Below are 20,637 nucleotides of genomic sequence, written 5' to 3' on the forward strand. Positions count from 1 at the left end.
GGGGTGTTTTAGCAGTCCTTCCTTTTCCTTCTGTCCCTTCTTCAGTGGCTGTATTTGTTGGCGTCGGCTTGGCTTTTCTGCTGGAGGTTGGGGACCGTCGACTTGCCACATACTGTCGATTCGTTTTATGCGGCGCTGGTGGAGCCGCTTCGGCTTGCTTTCGGACTTTCATCTGTGCCGTTCGTAAGCTGTCTCATGCTTCTTTCACCTCCGGCCTGTTCTTGCGCCGCTTGAGCCGTCCTGGTCATTGGACAGAGTGCTCTTTTCTTCTCGTTTTCTTGTGGCCCCTTCAGTTCCGATTTGTTTTTCAATGGCTCTTTTCCGGTTGGCATTAGCCTTTGGGGGTCGGGTATGTGAGCTTCATGCTCTCCTCCTGCGCAGGGGTTTTCTGCTCCTTTGGTCGGAGTGATCGGTTTGGTCGTCTGCTGCCTTCTCCTTCTTTTCTGGCGGAGAATGAGACTGCTGCTTTCTGGAGGGATCCTTGGGTTGTTGATGCTTGGTTGGTTGGGCCGGGGGTGCATTTTGTTTTTGTCCGATTAGGGCTCTCCAGCCTGCGGTCTATCTCCATGCCCATGACGTCCGCAATTTCGCAGTTCTTGCCGCCGTCTTTGGTACTGTGTCCTGGGAGGACGTTTGGGCACGGGAAATTTGGCGGTCGAACAGGGTCCTTGGCTGTTCGTTACCTTGTACACGTTCCTGGGCCCAGTTGGGCCTGTGTCACTTTGGGTCAGCGGATGCAGCCTGCTGTCTCGACTTCGGGTTGAGTAGTGTGCGATGACCGCCTCCCGGGTCAGTCCCTATTCTTTTCCTCTGTGGGTAGTTAGCTCTGGGGAGCCGTAGGGGCTCCCCCCAGAAAACCAGCATTGAATGTAATGGAACTCCACTTTCTGGGTGAGTCCCGGAGGCTCCCCGGATTCTGTCCCTCCTTCCGGTCGGCAGTTTTTCACATGTTTTGACATCCAGCCTCAGAACTGGGGTGTGGATCGCCGGCGTGGTAGATCTGGAGCTACCCCTTCCCCCTCCCAGGGAGGGGGGAGCTGCGCAGACAGCGGCGCGATGATGGGTGACGTCATATTAGTTTACTCATTTTTGTTTGGGGAGTTCTATCCACTCTTCGGTTTTTAGTTGCAATTTTCACCAGAATAGGGGTTTGTTTTGGGACGCCTACCTTTGTGGGTGCCTAACCCGGTCGATGGCAGACAGAATGCTTCCAACCACACGGGGGTTTCTATGGGCCATTGCTCCCCTTGCCTCTGAGGGAGCTAGGTTCTGGCTCGTGGTCCCTGGTAGGCCCATAAGAACTCCGCACACATGGCTGATGCCAAAGTCTGACATTAGCATATCAGCCTGGTAAGATCTGGGGAGCCTCCGGGACTCACCCAGAAAATGGTGTTTCATTACATTCAATGCTGGTTTTTTGTTGGCATTGGTCTCTGGGGGTCTGGTCGGAGTACTTCATGCCCTCCTCCGGCTCATGGATTTCGGCTCTTTTGGTTCTCCTGATAGGTTTATGCACTTGCAGCTGTCTCCTTTTCAGGTGACAACTAGCTCGGCTGCTTTCCGGATGGGGTCCTTGGGTTGTTTGATGCTTGGTTTGTCTGGTTGGGGGGTGCATCATGTGTTGTTCGGTTGCGGCACTTCGCCATGCTTGGCGTGCTGCGGCTGCCATGGCCGGGGTCATGCTTTGGATTGTTCCGGGTTTCCTTCTTCCCTGTTCCAGGATGTGAGTCTCTCGGATTGTTCGCCGGTTAGTTTGGTCCTGCCAGCCTGCTGTCAGGACCTGTCTCCGTGCCCCACATCATTCGATGGTTGGCTCTGCGTTCCTTCGTTGATGTTCCTGGGCCTGGTCGGGCCTGTGTGGCCTTGGATTGGTGGTTGCGGTTTTGTCTCCGGTTCGTGTTGGGGTGTGTGCGACTTCCACCTCCCGGGTTAGGTCCCTCTTGTTTTCATCTTTGGGTAGGTAGCTCCGTGTAGCCCCCTCCATGGAGTTTTCTGGGGTTCCCCCCCAGAAAACCAGCATTGAATGTAATGAAACACCATTTTCTGGGTGAGGCCCGGAGGCTCTGCAGCAACATACTCCCTCCCCCCGGTTGGCAGTTTTTCACGTGTTTTGATGTCCAGCCTCAGAACTGAGAAGTGGATTGCTGGCGCGGGGGAGTGGGGCTCCCCCTTCCCCCTCCCTGGGAGGGGGGAGCTGCGCAGGCAGTGGCGCGGCAAAGTGTGACGTCATACTAGTTTGCTCGTTTTTGTTTGGAGAGTTCAATCCACTTGTTCGGCTTTATGTAGCAATTTTCACCAGAATAAAGGTTTGTTTTGGGACGCTTATCTTTCTGGGTGCCTGACTCAGTCAATGGCAGCCATAGAATGCTTCCAACCACACCTGGATTTCTATAGGCCATTGCTCCCCGTGCCTCTTCTGAGGGGGGTGAGGTTCTGGCTTGGGGTCCCTTACCTTGAGGTTACCTTGAGGTGCTTCCGGGGCTTAGCGTCCCCATTGCTCGGTCATCGACCAGGCCTCCTGGTTGCTGGACTCCAGCAACCATTTGGCTGTTGGACATGGCTGCTTGCAGCCTGACATATGAGTCACAGCCTGGTTGATCAGGTATCCTTTAGAGGTGTTTGTCAAGTTCTCTCTTGAACACTGTGAGGGGTCGGCCAGTTAGGCCCCCTTATGTGTAGTGGAAGCGTGTTGAACAGTCTTGGGCCTCTGATGTTGATAGAGTTCTCCCTCAGAGTACCTGTTGCACCTCTACTTTTCAATGGGGGTATTTTGCACATCCTGAGATGCCTTCTGGTCTCATGTGATGTTATTTCTGTGTGCAGGTTTGGGACCAGCCCCTCTATTATTTTCCACGTATAGATTATGTATCTCTCCCGCCTGCGCTCAAGGGAATACAGATTTAGGTTCTCTAGTTGGTCCCAGTAGTTTAGATGTTTTACTGAGTGGATTCTAGCAGTAAAGGATCTCTGCACGCTCTCCAGGTCAGCAATTTCTCTAGCTTTGAAAGACGGTTGTCATTGTGCAGCAGTACTCCACTCTAGAGAGCAGTAGCATTTTGAAAAGTATCATCATCGGTACCGCATCTCTAGTGTGAAAAGTTCTTGTTATCCAACCTGCCATTTTCTTGCAGTTGTGATGGCTACTTTATTGTGTTCTTTAAAGGTAAGGTCTTCCGATATGATGAGTACAACCAGATCCTTTACATTGCCTTTTCGTTCCATGTTATGATTTGCCTGAGTTTTGTACGTGGTTTCTGTTTTTATAGTTTAATTTTTTCCATAGTGCATGAGCTGGAACTTATCTTCATTTAACACCATATTATTTTCTGTAGCTCATAGAAAGACCTGATTTACATCTGATTGAAGGTTTGCTGTGTCCTCTATGTTGCCTACTCTCATGAAGATCCTAGTGTCATCTGCAGTGGATGATACAGTGCTATAGATTGTGTTCTTGTCTACGTCCGATATGAGAATGAGAAAAAGTACTGGAGCAAGCACAGTACCCTGGGGGACTGAGCTCTTCACGGTTGATGGGCTGGATTTTATTTTGTTGACTATTACACATTGGGTTCTGTTGGTCAGGAAATTGTAGATCCATCTGCCTATTTTTCCGGTAATTCCCTTTGAACGCATTTTATGTGCAATAACGCCATGGTCACATTTATCAAAAGCTTTTGCGAAATCTGTGTAAATTACATCAGCATTTTGTTTGTCTTCCATAGCATCTAATGCCATGTCATAGTGGTCCAGCAACTGTGACAGGCAAGAGCACCCTGTTCTGAAACCATGTTGTCCGGGGTTATGGAGATGCTGTGATACCATGTTTTATGTGATCTTACTTCTTAGCTCTCTCAAAATTTTTTATGATGTGCGATGTTAGTGCTATCGGTCTGTAATTTTTTGCCTCTGCCTTATTTCCTCCTTTGTGGAGTGGTGCTATCTCTGCTGTTTTTAGTATGTGAGGGATAACGTCAGTATCTAGGCTTTGTCTCCAAAGAATGTGAAGGGCCTGCGATAGTGGTTTTTACAGTTCTTGATAAATATGGAGTTCCAAGAATCCGGGCCTGGTGCAGAGTGCATAGGCATACTGTTTATGACTACTTCAAAATCCAATGGGAATAGGGTGACGTCTGATTTATGATTTGATGTTGGTATCATATCCATGAAAAATTCATTTGGATTATCAATCTTTAGTGTGTTTAGTGGCTTATTGATAAACAGTCTTACTGCTTCCTCAGTAACTCGCTCATTTCTTTGTTGTCATCGGTGAAAGTTCCATCTCCCTTTCGCAGGGGCCCGATGTGGTTTTTTATCTTGATTTTGCATAGGAGAAAAAATATTTCGTATTTCTCTCTATTTCACTGATGGCCTTTTGCTCTCTTTGCCTCTCCTGGGTTTTGTATGATTCTTGTAGCTTGAGTTCAATTGTTTCTATTTCTCTACCTAACCTTCTTCGCCGTTCTTGAGATAGGGTGCAATTCTCAAGTTGTTCTGCAATTCGTTTTCTTCGCCTATAGAGGGAACGACATTCCCATTCCAATCTGCATCTCTTCCTCTTTTTTCAGGTAGGTAGGCCCACAGAACTCCATACACATGACTGATGCCAAAGTCAGACATTAGCATATCAGCCCAAATAGCTCCGAGGAGCCTCCGGGTCTCACCCAGAAAATGGCGTTTCATTACATTCAGCGCTGGTTTTTTTTTTCATTTTTTTCTTTTTTTTACAATAAATTGTTCATTCTTCATATTTGTTTAACTCTTATTAGGATAATGATGTTTGACCACTATGCCATCCCTCGAGAGAATCTTCTGAATCGTACTGGAGATGTATCTCCAGAGGGCATTTACAAGACACCATACAAAGATCCCAGCAAGAGATTTGGTAAGTATATTTTGAGAGATTATATAAATATACATTTATATATTTTTTGAAACCTCAGAAACCTAGACTATTTTGTTTTCGATTCCTTGCAGATTTCCACAAGCCGGATTTAATTTTGTTAATTTCTGTTACTTCTAGGCAGTACCTTCCCATAGCTTGCATTCTAGTGAAACTAAGCCTTGAGAAGTGCATCAGGTATCTGAAATTTCATGCTCTCTTTCCATATGCCAGAACTAGAATATAGCTCACTATAAAGTGAGCTGAGCTGGGTACCATAGATAAAGCCAAAACCAAGAAACCCCTGCTATAAAAATAGGTGGAACAAACAAATTGCTGCCTGAAGAAAGGAAGAAATTAAAGACAAACAAGCTAAATGATCCAGGCAAGCAACACTAGCCAGGACATGCCTGACCACTAGCTGCTGGAAGCAACACTAGCCAGGACATGCCTGACCACAAGCTGCTGGAAGCAACACTATCCAGTACATGCCTGACCACAAGCTGCTGGAAGCAACACTAGCCAGGACATGCCTGACCACAAGCTGCTGGAAGCAACACTAGCCAGGACATGCCTGACCACAAGCTGCTGGAAGCAACACTAGCCAGGACATGCCTGACCACAAGCTGCTGGAAGCAACACTAGCCAGGACATGCCTGACCACTAGCTGCTGGAAGCAACACTAGCCAGGACATGCCTGACCACAAGCTGCTGGAAGCAACACTATCCAGTACATGCCTGACCACAAGCTGCTGGAAGCAACACTAGCCAGGACATGCCTGACCACAAGCTGCTGGAAGCAACACTAGCCAGGACATGCCTGACCACAAGCTGCTGGAAGCAACACTAGCCAGGACATGCCTGACCACAAGCTGCTGGAAGCAACACTAGCCAGGACATGCCTGACCACAAGCTGCTGGAAGCAACACTAGCCAGGACATGCCTGACCACAAGCTGCTGGAAGCAACACTAGCCAGGACATGCCTGACCACAAGCTGCTGGAAGCAACACTAGCCAGGACATGCCTGACCAAAAGCTGCTGGAAGCAACACTAGCCAGGACATGCCTGACCAAAAGCTGCTGGAAGCAACACTAGCCAGGACATGCCTGACCACAAGCTGCTGGAAGCAACACTAGCCAGGACTTGCCTGACCAAAAGCTGCTGGAAGCAACACTAGCCAGGACATGCCTGACCACAAGCTGCTGGAAGCAACACTAGCCAGGACTTGCCTGACCAAAAGCTGCTGGAAGCAACACTAGCAAGGACGTGTCTGACCACAAGCTGCTGGAAGCAACACTAGCCAGGACGTGTCTGACCACAAGCTGCTGGAAGCAACACTAGCCAGGACGTGTCTGACCACAAGCTGCTGGAAGCAACACTAGCCAGGACGTGTCTGACCACAAGCTGCTGGAAGCAACACTAGCCAGGACGTGTCTGACCACAAGCTGCTGGAAGCAACACTAGCCAGGACGTGTCTGACCACAAGCTGCTGGAAGCAACACTAGCCAGGACATGCCTGACCACAAGCTGCTGGAAGCAACACTAGCCAGGACGTGTCTGACCACAAGCTGCTGGAAGCAACACTAGCCAGGACATGCCTGACCACAAGCTGCTGGAAGCAACACTAGCCAGGACGTGTCTGACCACAAGCTGTTGGAAGCAACACTAGCCAGGACATGCCTGACCACAAGCTGTTGGAAGCAACACTAGCCAGGACGTGTCTGACCACAAGCTGTTGGAAGCAACACTAGCCAGGACATGCCTGACCACAAGCTGTTGGAAGCAACACTAGCTAGGACGTGTCTGACCTCAAGCTGCTTGAGCTGGTGCATTGGGAAGAAGGAATCAGGACAAGAATGTGGAGATACTGAGGGCACATAATTTTTTTTAATTTAATTACATTCAATACAATATATCTGAAAGGGCTCTAGCCCAAGGGGCCTTAGCTTATTCCCAAAGGTGTCTTGGCAAAAGAGAATTCTTTTTCTGGAGGGGAATATAAGATAAATAACAACAAAAGGGAGAGAGGGAGATGATGGCTTGGACTCAGAGTAGATGACCATCAGCTATTTGTCAAACACCCTAGCACCACACAAGCATGGCCCATGGAACTTCCACCAAGTACAGAGAACTACGTGGTTTGCGAATCCCTCGGGGATGATACCCGTCGGTATCAATAAAAAATACTTATTTTAGAACTGATTTAATAATTTCATTATTTCAAAGCCGTAGGTCACTGAACTGTGGTGACGAAATCGAACAAAGAAGCATGGTGTTGTGTTCGATTTCCAGTAACATAAATTTCTCTCAAATATTGGATTAACATCAAATTATATATTTTTGGGTTATATATTTAGTTTAGCAACATTATTACGATAATAAGAGCTATAAAAATACTTATTTTAAAACCTATTTATTAATTTTAATATTTTGAAGCCGTAAGTCACTGAACTATGGTGACGAAATCGAACAAAACAAGCATGGTGTAGTGTGCACACGGATTAGACCTGTCCACTTGCTCTGGACGTGTGAGCCACCAGTAACTTGAATAATTTCTCAAATAGCATATATCTATCATATTACAGTATATTTTTGATTTTATTTAGTTTAGTTTAACCCTTAAGTTACACAACACATCATATGATGGGTTGAAAGACTAGCTATAAATTGCACATCCCATCATATGATGTATTGGAGTACTACGCAAGATTTAAACGGTCGCGGATACACTGGGTTCACCTCACCTCAACTCAACACAGGGTTTATAGAGAGAAGCTGAAACTGAACCGTGCCGAGGCAAAACGTTTATATGAGAGCAGGAATGAAGCAATCAATTCTTTTTGCTACAAAGTGATAGGGGTAGGCAGACCAGTAAAGTGGTACATAAAAACAAACCAACAAAATCAATAGAGAGAGGGGGAGTGAAGAATAAGGAGAGGGGGAACAAGTTCCTGAAGATTGTATACACCAACATAGATGGAGTAAGATCAAAGTTACTGGAGTTAAGTGATGTAATACAGCTGCAGACACCAGACATTGTTGCACTCACGGAGACAAAACTTGAAGATGTTATTTTTAACGAGGTCATATTCCCAAGGGGCTACTCAATTTGGAGACGGGACAGAAAAATTAGGAAAGGCGGTGGCGTTGCTGTGCTGGTGAAAGAACACCTAAAGGTGAAGGAAATAATGACTGCCAATCCACAAGAAGTTGACATAATAGCACTAGAGATCTGCCATGAGGATGATAAACTAATGATCATAAATGCATATAGTCCACCACCAAGCAGCACATGGTCAAAGGTGGAGCTAGATAGTAAACGAGAAGGTGTTATAACAATAACGAGAGAGATTATAGCGAGAACGGATAACGATAGATCACGACTGTTGAAAGTCGGCGACTTCAACTTGAAATCCATAGACTAGAAAACATATGAAGCTAAAACAGAAGATTTTTGGACCTGTAGATTTGTAGACCTTAACCTGGAAACATTCTTGTATCAACACGTTAAACAAGCTACGAGGATGAGGGAAGGGGACGTTCCCTCCATGCTAGATTTGATATTTACCAGGAAGGAGGAAGAAATATTTGACATTCAGTACCTTCCTCCCTTGGGTTAGAGTGATCATGTCTTTTTGTGAATAAAGTATGCAATGCATTATAATCTGGAAGAAAATAAGGAGGTTGAAGCAGTTGAAAAACCTGACTTCAGGAGAGGACATTATGGCCACCTTAGAATTTTTTTAGTCAGTGTAATTGGACAGACTTGTTGCTAGGCAAGGAAGTGAATGAGATGTATGTCAAGATTTGCGAAATATACGATAAAGGCACAAAAAAAAATTATACCAAAACAGAGATGCAGAACTAGGAAACAGGATTGGTTCAACAGAAATTGCGAGAGGGCAAGAGACCAAAAGACACAAAAATGGAATCAATACAGGAAGAGGCCAAACCCCCAAACATACCAGCGATACAAAGATGCGAGAAACAACTACACGGCAGTGAGGAGAGAGGCAGAAAGAAATTTTGAAAAAGAGATTGCAGACAAATGTAAAACAGAACCAGGTCTATTCTATCAATTCATAAACAACAAATTGCAGGTAAAGGATAATATTCAGAGGCTGAAAATTGGAAATAGATTCACGGAAAATGAAAAGGAAATGTGTGAAACTTTAGACGAAAAGTTCCAAAGTGTGTTTGTACAAAATGAAATCTTCAGGGAACCAGACACAATAAGAATTCCAGAGAACAACATAGAGCACATAGAGGTGTCTAGAGACGAAGTGGAAAAAATACACAAGGAGCTAAGTAAGAACAAAGAAGTTGGTCCAGATAGAGTTTCACCATGGGTTCTGAGAGAGTGTGCACCTAAGCTCAGCATTCCACTTCAACTGATTTTTCAGGCATCCCTGTGTACAGGAGTTGTAGCTGATGTGTGGAAAAAGGCTAACATAGTTCCAATCTGCAAAAGTGGAAGCAGGGAAGACCCCCTTAATTATAGACCTGTATCATTGACAAGTGTAATAGTCAAAATATTGGTAAAAATAATTAAAACTAAATGGGTAGAATTCCTGGAGAAAATCGATATAATATCAGGCACAGTATGATTTTCGATCTGGAAGATCCTGTGTAACGAACTTACTCAGTTTTTATGATCGAGCTACTGTACAGAGATTTTACAGGAAAGATATGGTTGGGTTGACTGCATCTCTCTGGACCTGAAAAAGGTTTTCGACAGAGTTCCTCATAAGAGGTTGTTCTGGAAACTGGAACATATTGGAGGGGTGACAGGTAAACTTCTAAATAGACGAAAAATTTCAAATTTTTCCTGTAATTTTCAAAGATTGCTTTGTATGATCCCACACAGGAAGAGATTCAGCTTGCCTCAAAGAGGGTCCGTCAGTCAGAAAGAGATTCAGCTTGCCTCAAAGAGTGTCCGTCAGTTAGGAAGAGATTCAGGTATTCATGAAAATATCTATGGAAAACACCACCATGGAAGCCACTAACACTGTTCATCTATCCTACTTGTGTCAGATGCATCATCAATGAACGCAGAAAACGATACATCTATGTATCATCTAAATAAATTGGAGATAGCATAGGATTGCAAGGGTGACGCTCAGAGCTACAACTGGATACGCTCGCTGTATCGTCCTCGTAGGTGCTGTATCACTTGCATCTGACCTTTGTGTTAGGTCCTTATTGCGCCTTGCTTCACCAATATTATGACCCTTATGTTCTAGCAACAATAAGGTTTGAATTTCACAGACAGAGCATTATCTTTCTTCTCTCACTAGCGGTCCTAAGAGTTCATTTAGTACACAACCAACTAGTACACAACCAACTAGTATTTAGAACTGGTACCGAAAAATAAAAAATAAAAGTTTTCTCGGTTGGCGCAGTTTCCTGCCGACCAAGAATACTCGGTTGGCGCAGTTAAGTGGTTAAAAATGTTTGTACAGTGTATTGGAAACCATGCATGTATATACCCCTAATTATACTTTAGGAGTTAAGGGTTATGCAAGTTATTAAAGATTTATTTTAAATATGTGTTTTTCACAATCTTTAGGAGCATCCCTTGGTAACCTGTCAGAAGGCCGCATAGCAATCATAGGATTTGGGGTTGTACATTTGAAGAAAGCCCTTACCATTGCTGTCCGCTACTCTGCTGTTCGTAAGCAGTTTGGTCCAGGAGAAGAGGAGCTTCCTGTTATTGAATATCCACTGCAGGTACTTGTGCTAATGTTGCACTTGCATTATTTTATTTTTATAACTGTTATTTCATTGTTAAAATAAAATATATCTTAGGAAGTGAAAAAATTTTAAATAAATTTTTAAGGTCACTTGGTTGTATTAAAATTTCTGAAACTGGTGTTATTGTATATAAATCATTTACTGTATTAATCTTATAGGAAATGTAGCCAAAAAGTGCTATATAATTTATGAATGTTCTTATTTTTTTCCTCAGCAATGGAGATTATTCCCATTTATAGCAGCAACGTACGCACTGGATAACTTCAATAAAACTTTCCATGAGATGTTTGTAAAGTTTCGTATGGAGATGATTGATGCTGCTAACAAAGGCAGAGTTGTAAGTTATCTCGAATTTTACAGACCAATTTTATATTTTATGTTTTTGCTTAACAAAGTTATTGTTGTAGTATATAATTTTTATATATATGTAGGCTATAATTTTTCTGGGAAGGCTCCCCAGTTTCTCCATGTTGCCAACCATCTCAATAGTCCCTCCAATTTAAAAATATGGTTCCAGCCCTGTGTGGTTACTCTCGTGTTTGAGGTGTTTATAAATGACACTGGATCTATATTTCAGCTTTAACCACTGTGCTGCTCACCTTCCAAATACGGTACCCCCCTTTGCACAGGAAATAAATTCTCGGGAAAAAATTCTTTTTGTTTTTTAAAATGTTAAATTCCCTTCCCTGATCAGATATGTAAAAAAAATCAAAATTGTAATTACTTTGGCCTCAATGGGGTCTGGAAAATGGCGTGTGATGTCACGATTTGGTGGTCGCCCGTGACGTAGACTCCCGAAGCCAGTCGCCCGCCAGCTCAAACATACGCGAATTGCCACAAATATTTATTTTTCATTTTTTTCCGTACATATCCAAATATACTTGCTTTTTTTTCTTGCCAATCCTATATATAATGAACACGTACACAATATTATGGTAGTAGAACATCTGTATTGTCCCAAGACACTGTATTATATGTGTCTCAAATGTCTCAACATATATTGCTCATATATCCAATGTTAAATGTTCATTTATGTATATTTACAATATATTTACACACTATACACTACCACACACCATATACAGTCACCATCAACACACTCAGAACTCCGTGAGTGTGAGCTGCCAAACCCAGCTGTGCTGTGGTGGGTATGTGGGCCTGCGGGCCGCTCCAAGCAACAGCCTGGTGGACCAAACTCTCACAAGTCAAGCCAGGCCTCGGGCCGGGCTTGGGGAGTAGAAGAACTCCCAGAACCCCATCAAGCAGTTATCAAGCAGGTATCAAGGTACCAGCCAGCCCTCCCTCACTCCTTTAACACCTAGATTACTCCTTACACCTTACTCGCCAACATTTCTCCTCCTCCCACCATACTGTTATTGTTTTTATTACACTATTTACATACGTTATGTATACATATCTAGATGTTTTATTCACCATAACTGTGCAAGTAAGCTGGGATTGTCCAAGCAACACAGTGGCCACCATACACAGCATGAGAAGTCACACAGCAGCCAGCAGACGACACTATGATTACGACGCCACCTCCCTCACCAAAATGGCTCCTCCCACTTTACTATGCACATATGAACATGGGTATGTACATACATTGTATATACACATGTACATATGTGTTCACCATAGCGAACCACTAAGCTAGTATGGTGAGCAAAACAAGAGTGGCTGCCACACACAATGAGGCTACCTTGATTCCCTCCCTCCCTCACCAAACTTCCTCCTCCCACAATACTGAGCACAGCACTAATTATCACCACAATTTTGCTATTATCACAATCCTGGTCACTAAATTCTGTAAATGAATAATTGATCACAGGTCTATTTTGTAAAGTAACATATGAAGTTGTTTGAAGATTCTTAGATAGACGAAATAATGCTGTGGTGCTGTGGCTAGCGCTGTGAACATCGTGAACAGCATTGATTCACTGATATTTGAACATTGTATACAGTCATTATCACACTCAGGCTCTTCTGTAATACTATCATGGCTAAATAATAGCAGTTATATATATATATATATATATATATATATATATATATATATATATATATATATATATATATATATATATATATATATATATATATATATATATATATATATATATTATGACATTATTAGGCAATGCTGTGGTCACAAGCTGAACAGAAGTGCTGTGAGCTCATGCTGTGTATCCCAGCCTTGGTTGCTCACTCAGTACTGAGGCCCTCACACCCGGGAATGTTGCCCAAGATTTTTTTTTTAAATGGCGTTAGTTTACAAGAGCACTGAGGAAGCCGATGTGAACCCCATGTACCCGCGGGAGTTTTGATTCATATACTAAAATTATAAGATCCTGGAGGTGCGTTGCGCACCTTCGTCGAGTGCCTGCAGGCATGTTGTGCAGTTCAGTGGTTAACCACTGCACTAGGTAATGCGCCTTGAGATGCTAGGTCACTGGTGTGAAACGCGCTGTAGGGCGCTCGTAGGTATAGTGTACAATTCAAAACTGGCGTGCTGTCACGTGGTTATTAAATGGATGCCTCAGGCCCCAGTGATCATCTGCCATTTTGAAACAAAATCCCAGCATTCCCCTGGGCCAGTGGGAGCCTTAGTTTCAAGGAAGCAATGATGTCTGACACATCGTCTACGAGCTCCAGGTCTACGGTCAGCCACGGTCTTGCAAAACGACTCTCAGAGGAGGAAATATGGGACATATTGTATGATGATGGAGCGATTGATGACAATTTAGACTACAGTCCAGAAAAAGATGTAACACAGGGGTTGAACTCGAGTGATGGGGAGCCCAAGGTGGACGATGTTGCGAGTGTGTACCGTACACGCGCCTCGCCCGGCCTCACACTCCACCCTGGGTCAACACCATTCGAGTTACCATCATCTTATGTGTCACCTGATGTGAGTTTATTTGGTGATACTACATGTGATGAGTAATTTTCGGGCTTCAGGGACATAGGCTCTGATACAAGCATTGTTGACGAACCGAGTACAGGCAACTATGGTGTTACCAGGCGCGGTTATGCTGCCCCAACAACACGCTAAGGCAAGCGCCAGCATGTCACACACCCTGAGGATAAAGATGACAGTATGCCCCCGACATCAGCTGTTCATGGTAGGCCTATACTATGCACAACACACTCATCTCCTGGCATACCCATACGCAGCTCTAGCGCAAGATGACGGAGCCATGGTGTTGGCACCCATACTGGTGGTGCTGGTGTTGGCACCCGTACTGGTGGTGCTGGTGTTGGCACCCGTACTGGTGGTGCTCGTGCTGGTGTTGGCACCCATACTGGTGGTGCTCGTGCTGGTGTTGGCACACGTACTGGTGGTGCTCGTGCTGGTGTTGGCACCCGTACTGGTGGTGCTCGTGCTGGTGTTGGCACCCGTACTGGTGGTGCTCGTGCTGGTGTTGGCACCCGTACTGGTGGTGCTCGTGCTGGTGTTGGCACCCGTACTGGTGGTGCTCGTGCTGGTGTTGGCACCCGTACTGGTGGTGCTCGTGCTGGTGTTGGCACCCGTACTGGTGGTGCTCGTGCTGGTGTTGGCACCCGTACTGGTGGTGCTCGTGCTGGTGTTGGCACCCGTACTGGTGGTGCTCGTGCTGGTGTTGGCACCCGTACTGGTGGTGCTCGTGCTGGTGTTGGCACCCGTACTGGTGGTGCTCGTGCTGGTGTTGGCACCCGTACTGGTGGTCCTCGTGCTGGTGTTGGCACCCGTACTGGTGGTACTCGTGCTGGTGTTGGCACCCGTACTGGTGGTGCTCGTGCTGGTGTTGGCACCCGCACTGGTGGTGCTGGTGTTGGCACCCGTACTGGTGGTACTCGTGCTGGTGTTGGCACCCGTACTGGTGGTGCTCGTGCTGGTGTTGGCACCCGTACTGGTGGTACTCGTGCTGGTGTTGGCACCCGTACTGGTGGTGCTCGTGCTGGTGTTGGCACCCGTACTGGTGGTGGTGCTCGTGCTGGTGTTGGCACCCGTACTGGTGGTGCTCGTGCTGGTGTTGGCACCCGTACTGGTGGTGCTCGTGCTGGCGTTGGCACCCGTACTGGTGGTGCTCGTGCTGGTGTTGGCACCCGTACTGGTGGTGCTCGTGCTGGTGTTGGCACCCGTACTGGTGGTGCTCGTGCTGGTGTTGGCACCCGCACTGGTGGTGCTCGTGCTGGTGTTGGCACCCGTACTGGTGGTGGTGCTCGTGCTGGTGTTGGCACCCGTACTGGTGGTGCTCGTGCTGGTGTTGGCACCCGTACTGGTGGTGCTCGTGCTGGTGTTGGCACCCGTACTGGTGGTGCTCGTGCTGGTGTTGGCACCCGTACTGGTGGTACTCGTGCTGGTGTTGGCACCCGTACTGGTGGTGCTCGTGCTGGTGTTGGCACCCGTACTGGTGGTCCTCGTGCTGGTGTTGGCACCCGTACTGGTGGTGCTCGTGCTGGTGTTGGCACCCGTACTGGTGGTGCTCGTGCTGGTGTTGGCACCCGTACTGGTGGTGTTGGTGTTGGCACCCGTACTGGTGGTGCTCGTGCTGGTGTTGGCACCCGTACTGGTGGTCCTCGTGCTGGTGTTGGCACCCGTACTGGTGGTGCTCGTGCTGGTGTTGGCACCCGTACTGGTGGTGCTCGTGCTGGTGTTGGCACCCGTACTGGTGGTGCTCGTGCTGGTGTTGGCACCCGTACTGGTGGTGCTCGTGCTGATGTTGGTGCTCGTGCTGGTGTTGGCACCCGTACTGGTGGTGCTCGTGCTGATGTTGGCACCCGTACTGGTGGTGCTGGTGTTGGCACCCGTACTGGTGGTGCTCGTGCTGGTGTTGGCACCCGTACTGGTGGTGCTCGTGCTGGTGTTGGCACCCGTACTGGTGGTGCTCGTGCTGGTGTTGGCACCCGTACTGGTGGTGCTCGTGCTGATGTTGGCACCCGCACTGGTGGTGCTCGTGCTGGTGTTGGCACCCGTACTGGTGGTGCTCGTGCTGGTGTTGGCACCCGTACTGGTGGTGCTCGTGCTGGTGTTGGCACCCGTACTGGTGGTGCTCGTGCTGGTGTTGGCACCCGTACTGGTGGTGCTCGTGCTGGTGTTGGCACCCGTACTGGTGGTGGTGCTCGTGCTGGTGTTGGCACCCGTACTGGTGGTGCTCGTGCTGGTGTTGGCACCCGTACTGGTGGTGGTGCTCGTGCTGGTGTTGGCACCCGCACTGGTGGTGCTCGTGCTGGTGTTGGCACCCGTACTGGTGGTGCTCGTGCTGGTGTTGGCACCCGCACTGGTGGTGCTCGTGCTGGTGTTGGCACCCGTACTGGTGGTGGTGCTCGTGCTGGTGTTGGCACCCGTACTGGTGGTGCTCGTGCTGGTGTTGGCACCCGCACTGGTGGTGCTCGTGCTGGTGTTGGCACCCGCACTGGTGGTGCTCGTGCTGGTGTTGGCACCCGTACTGGTGGTGCTCGTGCTGATGTTGGCACCCATACTGGTGGTGCTCGTGCTGGTGTTGGCACCCGCACTGGTGGTGCTCGTGCTGGTGTTGGCACCCGTACTGGTGGTGCTCGTGCTGGTGTTGGCACCCGCACTGGTGGTGCTCGTGCTGGTGTTGGCACCCGTACTGGTGGTGCTCGTGCTGATGTTGGCACCCGTACTGGTGGTGCTCGTGCTGGTGTTGGCACCCGTACTGGTGGTGCTCGTGCTGGTGTTGGCACCCGCACTGGTGGTGCTCGTGCTGGTGTTGGCACCCGCACTGGTGGTGCTCGTGCTGGTGTTGGCACCCGTACTGGTGGTGGTGCTCGTGCTGGTGTTGGCACCCGTACTGGTGGTGCTCGTGCTGGTGTTGGCACCCGTACTGGTGGTGCTCGTGCTGGTGTTGGCACCCGCACTGGTGGTGCTCGTGCTGGTGTTGGCACCCGCACTGGTGGTGCTCGTGCTGGTGTTGGCACCCGTACTGGTGGTGCTCGTGCTGATGTTGGCACCCGTACTGGTGGTGCTCGTGCTGATGTTGGCACCCGTACTGGTGGTGCTCGTGCTGATGTTGGCACCCGTACTGGTGGTGCTGGTGTTGGCACCCGTACTGGTGGTACTCGTGCTGGTGTTGGCACCCGTACTGGTGGTGCTCGTGCTGGTGTTGGCACCCGTACTGGTGGTCCTCGTGCTGGTGTTGGCACCCGTACTGGTGGTGCTCGTGCTGGTGTTGGCACCCGTACTGGTGGTGCTCGTGCTGGTGTTGGCACCCGTACTGGTGGTGCTCGTGCTGGTGTTGGCACCCGTACTGGTGGTGCTCGTGCTGGTGTTGGCACCCGTACTGGTGGTGGTGCTCGTGCTGGTGTTGGCACCCGTACTGGTGGTGGTGCTCGTGCTGGTGTTGGCACCCGTACTGGTGGTGGTGCTCGTGCTGGTGTTGGCACCCGTACTGGTGGTGGTGCTCGTGCTGGTGTTGGCACCCGTACTGGTGGTGGTGCTCGTGCTGGTGTTGGCACCCGTACTGGTGGTGCTCGTACTGGTGTTGGCACCCGTACTGGTGGTGCTCGTGCTGGTGTTGGCACCCGTACTGGTGGTGCTCGTGCTGGTGTTGGCACCCGTACTGGTGGTGCTCGTGCTGGTGTTGGCACCCGTACTGGTGGTGCTGGTGTTGGCACCCGTACTGGTGGTGCTGGTGTTGGCACCCGTACTGGTGGTGCTGGTGTTGGCACCCGTACTGGTGGTGCTGGTGTTGGCACCCGTACTGGTGGTGCTCGTGCTGGTGTTGGCACCCGTACTGGTGGTGCTCGTGCTGGTGTTGGCACACGTACTGGTGGTGCTCGTGCTGGTGTTGGCACACGTACTGGTGGTGCTCGTGCTGGTGCTGGCACCCGTACTGGTGGTGCTCGTGCTGGTGTTGGCACACGTACTGGTGGTGCTCGTGCTGGTGTTGGCACACGTACTGGTGGTGCTCGTGCTGGTGTTGGCACCCGTACTGGTGGTGCTCGTGCTGGTGTTGGCACCCGTACTGGTGGTGCTCGTGCTGGTGTTGGCACCCGTACTGGTGGTGCTCGTGCTGGTGTTGGCACCCGCACTGGTGGTGCTCGTGCTGGTGTTGGCACCCGTACTGGTGGTGCTCGTGCTGGTGTTGGCACCCGTACTGGTGGTGCTGGTGTTGGCACCTGTACTGGTGGTGCTCGTGCTGGTGTTGGCACCCGCACTGGTGGTGCTGGTGTTGGCACCTGTACTGGTGGTGCTCGTGCTGGTGTTGGCACCCGTACTGGTGGTGCTCGTGCTGGTGTTGGTGCTCGTGCTGGTGTTGGCTGTGATGTTGGCGCCAAAACCATCACCACTGGTGTACTTGTGTGTGAGGATTGTGAGAATTTTGTCCCACAGATTCCAACATTTGATGGTACCAATGTTGGTGTGACACCCTTTTTTCCCTATACTGCAGATGATATGGCTGAAATAGATTATTTTATAGCATATTTTGATCAACAATTCATGGACCATTTTGTTGCAGAGACGAACTGTTTCGCTCACGGCCTCTTTGATTCTGGAATTTTACCTGCCTCTCGCTTGACACACGGAAAGACACGACTAATGAGAAAATGTATGAGTTTTTAGCGTTGTGCATGATGATGAGGCATATAGATAAACACGTTATCCAAGATTATTGGAGCAAAGACTTGTTCCAACCTCCTTGTTCAACAGGTACATGTCACACGATAGGTTCCTGCTGCTTCTCAGGTGCCTTGACTTTGAGAATAATGATAATGAGGACAGACACGACAGACTGTGTAAGGTGCGGAAGATATTTAGTGATATGAAAGGAAAGTTCCATGACTATTTTGTACCAGGACAAAATGTTGTGATTGATGAATCGCTAGTACAGTACTCCTCAAGGGACGACTGGCATTTAAGCAGTATTACACCAGCCCCTTGTTGACCAGATTCCTCCTTGACCACAACACTGCCATATGTGGCACTGTCAAGGCTAACAGGAGGGAAAATGCCAGTGTTTGGTATTTGTATTGCAGTGGGTGAATGTCAGCTGCGAAAGTGTTACAAAATGTTATCGTGCGGTGGAGGGACAGACGCGAGGTGAACATGTTGACAACTATTCACACAGGTGCCATGTTGGACAGTGGTAAGGTGAACTTACAGGGTTGCCAATGTAGAAACCTGATTGTGTCATTGACTATAATGTAAATATGGGGCTGGTTGATAAATGTGATATGATGGTTGGTGCCGTCGAGTCCATGCGAAAATCTGTGAAGTGGACGAAGAAATTCTTTTTCCACCTCATTGACGTTGCAGTTCTGAATTGTTTCAACATATATCTCGTGAAATCTGGCAAGAGACCCCCAATACGTACATTCAGTGTTGCTCTAGTGTCACAACTTCTCGTGAAGTATGGGGTGGAGGGCTGTGTTGCACCGCATGGGATGCCAGCAACAATGACTCTCACAATTCCTGACAGACTTAGGAGTAAAGAAAACATTGCTGTACACAAGCTTGGTTATATGCCAGGCACAGGATCACAGGACAAGGGTAAACGTGCCTGCATTGTTTGCAAGAACACACAACGTAGGGAACGCAAGCGAAGATACATTTGCACCTGGTGCGTTGAGTGCAAATTTCCCCTATGTCCTGTCGACTGCTTCACTGATTATCACACACTCGTGTAGTTCTGAGTGTGCTGATAGGAGTTGTATATAGTGTGTTTGTTATAAATGTACATATTTGAACAGGAAATATAGGAATTATAATCAATGTGGACACATTTGTGATACATGTAACACAGTGTCTTGGAACAGTATGGATGTTCTACTGCCTGAATATTGTAAACGTGTTTGATATACATAAGATTAGCCAGAAAAACAATATAAAAGCATTTGTAATTGTGCAGAAAAAATTAGTAAAAAATATTTGTGGCAACTCGCGCTTGTTGATTCTGGCATGCGACTGCCTCCAGGAGTCTACCAAGGGACTCTGACGCCTCCAGGAGTCTACCAAGGGACTCTGGCGCCTCCAGGAGTCTACGAAGGGACTCTGGCGCCTCCAGGAGTCTACCAAGGGACTCTGGCGCCTCCAGGAGTCTACCAAGGGACTCTGGCGCCTCCAGGAGTCTACCAAGGGACTCTGGCGCCTCCAGGAGTCTACCAAGGGACTCTGGCGCCTCCAGGAGTCTACCAAGGGACTCTGGCGCCTCCAGGAGTCTACCAAGGGACTCTGGCGCCTCCAGGAGTCTACCAAGGGACTCTGGCACGGGTGACCACCAAGCTGTCATGTCATAACATATTCTAGACACTATTGCGGCCAAAGTAAGAACATTTATGAAATTTTTTCAACATATTTGTGGTCAGAGAAGGATATTTAACACTTTTGGAAGAACAAAAAAATTTCCAGAGATTTTATTTTCGGTGCACCACGGGTTTGTCTTATTTTAAGGCTGAACAAGTGCAGTGGTTAATATAACATGCAAAGTAAGAGGAGGATTGTATGATTTTTATTACCGAGTTATTAAGATTAACCCTTAACCATTCCACTGCTCAGGGGTCCTGAGGACATTTACACCCCTGTGCACAAGAAAAAAAAATCTAAAAAATTATTTTGTCTTCTTAAAATGTTAATATGTGTTCCCTGAGCATGGGAAAAATAAAAAAAAATCGTAGGTGACATATTTTGGGCGCAATTGACCGAGGAAGTCTGGCAAAAAGTGGGCGTTGACAGAGCGGTCGTCAGACCCGGTCAGCGTCACCCGCGCTGACAGGTGGGAGTTGCCACAAAGATATTATCACTTAATTATTTCTATGTCTCTGATTGATTTTTTCTTAGTTTTTTTGCAGTAATATTATTCAGTAGTGTGTACGTATTGTAATATATTTATATAATAAAAGTGGTGAATAATCGCTATACTCAAAAGTATGATGTGCATATTAGTGATTCAATTATTATGTTTATAAAACAATAAACAAATAGTTTTGCTGCTATTACACTCTATACACAGGTTATATATAAGTATCTGCATGTTTTGGTCACCATAACGAACCACTA

At 47.7% G+C, this 20,637-nt stretch overlaps 1 protein-coding gene across 1 annotated transcript in view; it reads left to right on the forward strand.

The window, feature by feature from the left end:
- The first annotated feature begins 4,762 nt into the window (after window positions 1-4,762).
- Window positions 4,763-20,637, forward strand: part of LOC123757281 (peroxisomal acyl-coenzyme A oxidase 3) — a 249,864-nt gene continuing 233,989 nt past the window's right edge. Inside the window, exons 1-3 of the mRNA XM_045740829.2 lie at window positions 4,763-4,882; window positions 10,450-10,610; window positions 10,849-10,971. Coding sequence (XP_045596785.2) covers window positions 4,771-4,882; window positions 10,450-10,610; window positions 10,849-10,971 — 396 coding nt within the window. The 5' untranslated portion in view covers window positions 4,763-4,770. The remainder of the gene's footprint in view (window positions 4,883-10,449; window positions 10,611-10,848; window positions 10,972-20,637) is intronic.

The sequence above is a fragment of the Procambarus clarkii genome, chromosome 13 (genome assembly GCF_040958095.1).
Source record: "Procambarus clarkii isolate CNS0578487 chromosome 13, FALCON_Pclarkii_2.0, whole genome shotgun sequence".
Taxonomy (NCBI): domain Eukaryota; kingdom Metazoa; phylum Arthropoda; class Malacostraca; order Decapoda; family Cambaridae; genus Procambarus; species Procambarus clarkii.